Source organism: Sapajus apella, unplaced genomic scaffold, assembly GCF_009761245.1.
Source record: "Sapajus apella isolate SASKATOON/1434 unplaced genomic scaffold, GSC_monkey_1.0 scaffold21, whole genome shotgun sequence".
Lineage (NCBI taxonomy): Eukaryota > Metazoa > Chordata > Mammalia > Primates > Cebidae > Sapajus > Sapajus apella.
The window spans coordinates 12,304,272-12,310,271 of NW_022436961.1; the positions used below are offsets into that span (position 1 = coordinate 12,304,272).

At 35.3% G+C, this 6,000-nt stretch overlaps 1 protein-coding gene across 10 annotated transcripts in view; it reads right to left on the reverse strand.

Moving 5' to 3' along the window:
* Window positions 1–6,000, reverse strand: part of WRN (WRN RecQ like helicase) — a 145,720-nt gene that overhangs the window by 108,877 nt on the left and 30,843 nt on the right. For 9 of the 10 annotated variants that reach the window (XM_032288275.1, XM_032288279.1, XM_032288278.1 and 6 more), the window contains 3 exons: window positions 2,842–2,987; window positions 2,218–2,366; window positions 707–856 (listed from right to left, as the gene is read on the reverse strand). The exons of the other annotated variant lie outside the window; for it this stretch is intronic. In XM_032288275.1, the coding sequence (XP_032144166.1) occupies window positions 707–856; window positions 2,218–2,366; window positions 2,842–2,987 (445 nt within the window). The remainder of the gene's footprint in view (window positions 1–706; window positions 857–2,217; window positions 2,367–2,841; window positions 2,988–6,000) is intronic. 10 annotated transcript variants of the gene reach the window in all.

The window sequence follows — 6,000 nt, forward strand, 5'->3', positions numbered from 1 at the left end:
TCCTAACAAAAATGAATTGTTTGCTGGTTACAAATCAAAGGAGTTTCCATTCCTTTGATAGATGCAAAGGCGAAACAATAAAAAATTCATCTACAAATAAAAGCTTGAATTAGGAGAAAACAAATTCACTATGGAATAAAATATGTTTCTTTAAAAACACACAATAATGCTACATATTAAGATAAGCCCAGATTTCACTATATACAAACATGTAAATATAAAAATATATCTAATGGCAGCAACAAGCTAAATTTGAAAGCAATTTTTCTAAAATTTCACCACATTTTATACATAAATATAAGAAAAAGGCCAGTTTCAAAATAGAAACTGTACTATAATTATTTTCCTTCTGAATTGCTTATATATCGAATCCATCATCAGTACTATTTGTGCTTGCTCAGCCTGAGTTTTTTAGCCTTTCATGTTTTCAGCAAGTTCACATTTTTTTCACATACAAATTAGAGATGAATTTGGCTTCATGACAATGAAAATAACTAGCATTGAACAATCTGTTGATTGGTACTTGCTAATTAATATCGAGAATGAACAATCTCACTAAATGTCTTCCTAAGCATTTTCCAATGCCAAACTGATACAAAATATTTTGGTAGAGTTGTTGCCACTACTACAATAAAATTTTTCTAAAGTAATTTATAATAATGTTTTTAAAACACATCATCATTTCTAAAGATCTTTAAGCACGTACATAAGCATCAGTGGCTGCATACAGTTTCTGGTCCTCAGTGAGAGGAAATTTACTCCAATTGCTACAGCGGATAGACTTGTCTTTCAGAAGCTGTTTACCTAAGAGGTGTTTAACCAGACCGTTGAGGCTCCAGGTCTCTATACATTTCAGCTAGAAATTATGAAAAAGCAACACAGTAAAAATTAGTTCCTGTTTTCAGTATTACCTAACGACATCAAATGAACATGCCACAAATAAAATTAGGAAATGTTATACCAAAATACAACCCACAGATAGCCTTCAACAAATTCCCTGTCACTAAAAGCTTCATTTGCAGTCCACACTGTAAGAATTTTTAATTCTAGAATTTCCCTAATGTAGGTATTAAAATTCTTGGACTTTGAAAGTATTGTTCATGAACAAAGTTGAATAGTTAGTAGGCTTTCTACTTCCCAGCCAAATGAATACTTGGCTAAATATGACGATTTAATTTAATGACTTCATTAATAAAATATGTGAAATATAGGTAATGGAACCGATCACTAAACTTCCACTAAGAGCATTGTATCACAAGAGCTACATTATGCTCTCCCTTAAAAAAAAATAATTTTAAGTTATTGGTATAAATGGATTAAAAATATATACCTAAAACACAATATTTACATTTGCAAATATATTACAGTAAAAGAGTACCAAGAACTGGGAGGAAGGAAAGGAGACGGCTTGCTTAAAGAAACTATATGGCAAGATACTGAATTAGAACTAAAGGTTTTCCATTGTGGAAGACTGTGGCAATTCCTCAGAGACGTAAAGAAAGAAATACCATTTGCCCCAGCAATCCCATGAGTGGGTATATACCAAAGGGAACATAAATCATTCTGTTATAAAGACACATGTACGTATATGTTCACTGCAGCACTATTTACAATAGCAAAGACAGAGAATCAACCTAAATGCCCATCAATAATAGACTGGATAAAGAAAATGTGGTACATATACACCAGGGAATACTATGCAGCCATTAAAAAAATGAGATCTTGTCCTTTGCAGTGACACGGATGGTGTTGGAGGCCATTATCCTTAGCAGGATAAACTAACACAGGAACAGTAAAGCAAGTATCATATGCTCTCACTTATAAGTGGGAGCTAAATGATAACACACAGACACATAAAGGAGAACAACACATACTGTGGGAGTTGGAAGGTGGGAGGAGGAAGAGAATCAGGAAAAATAACTAATGCATGCTAGGCTTAACACCTGGGTGATAAAATAATCTGTACAATAAACCGCAATGACACAAGTTTACATATGTAACAAATCTTCACATGTACCCCTGAACTTGAAACAAAAGAACAAACAAAAAAACCTAAAGGTTTTCCTTATAGAACATTCACTTGGAACTTTTTTATTGCTACAAAAACATTATATAACTTAAATTATTTTTCCAAAAAAAACTAACATTCAGATAGAAAGTAGTCTGTACAACACAAAATTATCTCCATTATGAAAATAATAGATATATTGCTTTTACCTTTTTATTGGCAACATCTGTCAACTCTACAAAATTCTCCAATTTGACATCAAAGTCACGTAGAAGTTTCCACTGATCTCCTTCAATTCCTACACCTGCCTTTTTAATTGCTTTATTTTCAAGCAACATTTTTAATCCCTGGGGAAAAACTGTAACATTTTCTTGTTATTTCCATAAGTTCTGTCAGGTATGATGGATTTATTTCCTACTTCTTATATGTACCACGTTTACGTTTAAATTTGTGTTTAACATTAAGCTTAAATTCAGAAACACATTCACCTTGAGTATTTCTTAACTAATACAAATGGTCCTGATTGATAAATGACAAGAAAAAACAACCAGTTTGAATGCCACTCCTGCTAGCACTGGCAGTATATATCCTGCTCATTTAGCTCCTTAAAATTTCAGTTTTCTCTGAAACAGAAAACATGTCAATGCCTCACAGGTATGTTGTGAAAATTAAATAAAACAAGGAATGTGAGTGAATCAGGTAGAACATAAATACTTATATAAATTTAAGATAATGAGAGAATAGCTCGCTAATCAAAGAACTTAATTGCATAGAGATAAAGTTGACCTATTTCAATTACCAACCATAGAAAAATGAAACAAAGAGATACCAACCTGACAAGGAAGAAATGTGGAACAAATAACATTTGCTCTCAGAAACACACAACTGAATTAGTGCAACTTTGCCAGGTTTCCCTTTATTGTATACTGGAGGCCACTCCATGTCAAATCCCACCACATCCCCATCTGATAGACTCATGCTAAAGGGAGAAAAATAGTGTAAATTAATTGTGTTAAAAGTTTAAACTGCTGCATAACTAAAGACATAGTTCAAAAATTAAAAGGCAATCACAGACTGTTAGAAGATATCTGCAGCAAATACAACTGATAATGAACAGCGTTAAGAAAATATATAAAATTCCTTGAAAAATAAGTAAGAAAAAACAAATTATTCAGTAGAAAAAATGAGAAAAATATGAACAGGTAATTCCCAAAAGAAAATCCAAGTGACCAATAAATCCAAAAGATATGGCTGGGTATGGTGGTTTACGCCTGTAATCCCAGCACTTTGGGAAGTCAGGGCAGGAGGACTGCTTGAGACTAGGAGTTCAAGACCAACCTGTGCAACACAGCATGTCTCTACAAAATAATTTAAAAATTAGCTGGGCATTGTGGCGCATACCTATAGCCCCAGCTACCCAGGAAGCTGAGCCAGGAGGATCACTTGAGTCCAGGAGTTAGAGATTAGTGTGAGCTATGATCACGTCACTGTACTTTAGCCTGGGCAAAAGGGCAAGACCCTGTCTCTAAGAAAAACAAAAATAAAAAATAAATTTTAAAAATCCAAAAAATATGTGAAAGCACTACTTTTCACTAGAAGTCAGAGAAATGTAAATTAATTCGACATGATTTCACAAGTATCTGATCGATAAAAATTAAAGTTTCAGAATACCAAGTGCTAACAGGTTATCTACCAGTGGTTAATGTATAAATTGGTAAAATCCTTTTGGAAAAAACTTTGCCAATGACAGTATCTAACTGAAGATACATAAACACTATGACCTGGCAATTTTTGTCACAGATAAATGACACCCTCAAATAGGCATGTTTAAGAATGTGCATTGCAGCCAGGCGCAGTGGCTCACACCTATAATCAATCTCTCCACTTGGGGAGGCCAAGGCAGGCAGATCATGACGTCAGGAAATCAAGACCATCCTGGCCAACATGGTGAAACCCTGTCTCTACTAAAAATACAAAAATTAGCCAGGAATGGTGGTGCATACCTGGAATCCCAGCTACTCGGGAGGCTGAGGCAAGAGAATTGCTTGAACCAGAGAGTTGGAAGTTGCAGTGAGCCAAGATGGCGCCACTGCACTCCAGCCTGGTGACAGAGAGAGACTCCTCTCAAAAAAAAAAAAAAAAAAAAAAAGAATGTGCATTGCAACACTGTTCCTACTGGCAAAAATTAGAAACAAACTACATTTCCATTAACAAGAAAATGCATTGAACCAACTCTTGCATAATGAAACATTGTAAGATATAATAGTTAAAATGTTAACTACACAGATCAATAAGAAAAACTCATATAATATTTTCAGATATAAAATTATTATGTATTATTATAGAAAACATGTGAGCGGATATAAAATTATTAAGTATTATTATAGAAAACATGTGAGCGGCCAGACACAGTGCCTCACACCTGTAATCCCAGTGCTCTGGGAGGCCAAGGTAGGAGGATCACTTGAACCCAGGAGTTCAAAACCAGCCTGGGCAACATAGTGAGACTGTCTTTAAAAACTGAAAATAAAAAAATTAGCTAGATGTGGCAGCACATACCAGTAGTCCTAGCTACTTGAGAGCCTAGGCAAAAGCATCACTTAAGCCCATAAGGTTAAGGCCGCATTACATAAGAGCTTGCCACCACACTCCAGCCTACACAACAGAACAAGACCCTGTGTTTATTAAAAAGAAAAAAAATGCACAAAAATCACAGAAGTTATCTCAGAAGGGTACAGGGGGAGAATCAGAAAGAACATACATGGGACTTCAGCTGTATTTTATTGTTTCATTTCTTAATAAAAGAATTGAAGAAAACAGGCTGGTGACAGTGGCTCACACCTGTAATCCCAGCACTTTGGGGTGCCAAGGCAGGCAGATTGTTTGAGTCCAGGAATTTGAGACCAGCCTGGGCAACATGGCAAAACCCCACCTCTATTAAAAAACAATACAAAAATTATTCAGGCATGGTGGTGCACACCTGTAGTCCCAGCTACTCAGGAGGCTGAGGCAGGAGAATTGCCTGAACCCAGGAGGCGGAGGTTGCAGTGAGCCAAGACCGCGCCATTGCACTCCAGCCTGGGTAACAAGAGCGAAACTCTGTCTCAAAAAAAAAAAAGAAAAGAGTTACAGAAATCTTCCTAAGGGATGCCTTTGGTCTTTGCAGAATACAAGGACATGCATGCACAGACTAAAACTCTATGGGGCTGGGCAAAAAACCATAAGCTGAATGATTCCTAGGAAGGACTTACACAAAGGTAAGAGGCATTAAAGTTCTAAAAAGTCAGAGATCATTGATCACCAGAGGCAGTCAACAAAGACCCCAGACAGGTCACATCTTATTACAAGACTAAATTATCCTTAGATTTTAGGCAAACGTGGACCTTCCCTGATCAAGCTTGAAAACAAGCTTCAAAACATAAAGTTGATCTTCAAGTAACTTAGATGTCTGACAAAGTTACTTCCTTTAAAGGAAAACAGTAAAATGTAACGTTCCGAAAAGTAAAATCACAAAGCCTAATTTAAAAAATTAACAGCTGTAAAAATAAACAGAAAAATAAGACCCATAACCAGAAAAAAAAATCATCTAATATAAAGAAAAACTCCTAGAATAATGGAATCAATATACAATGTACAAGTATATTAAAACATTATAAATATGTTGAATATATTCAAGAATGTCAAAAGAAACAGGAATATAATGAAAGCCAAAAGAGAAAAAAAAATTAAGAACAAAATGGGACGTCTAGAGATAAGCAAAATATATAATATCTAAAAAAGAAATTCACAGGATGGGATAAAGAGATCAGATATTACAGAAGTACAAAATATAACTGAACTTGCAGACATAGGAAAAGAAACTATTCAAATTATTCAAAATGAAGCACGGAAAGAAAAAAAGGAAGAAAGAAGAAAAGACTGAAAGGGGCCGGGCGCGGTGGCTCAAGCCTGTAATCCCAGCACTTTGGGAGGCCAAGTCGGGTGGATCACGA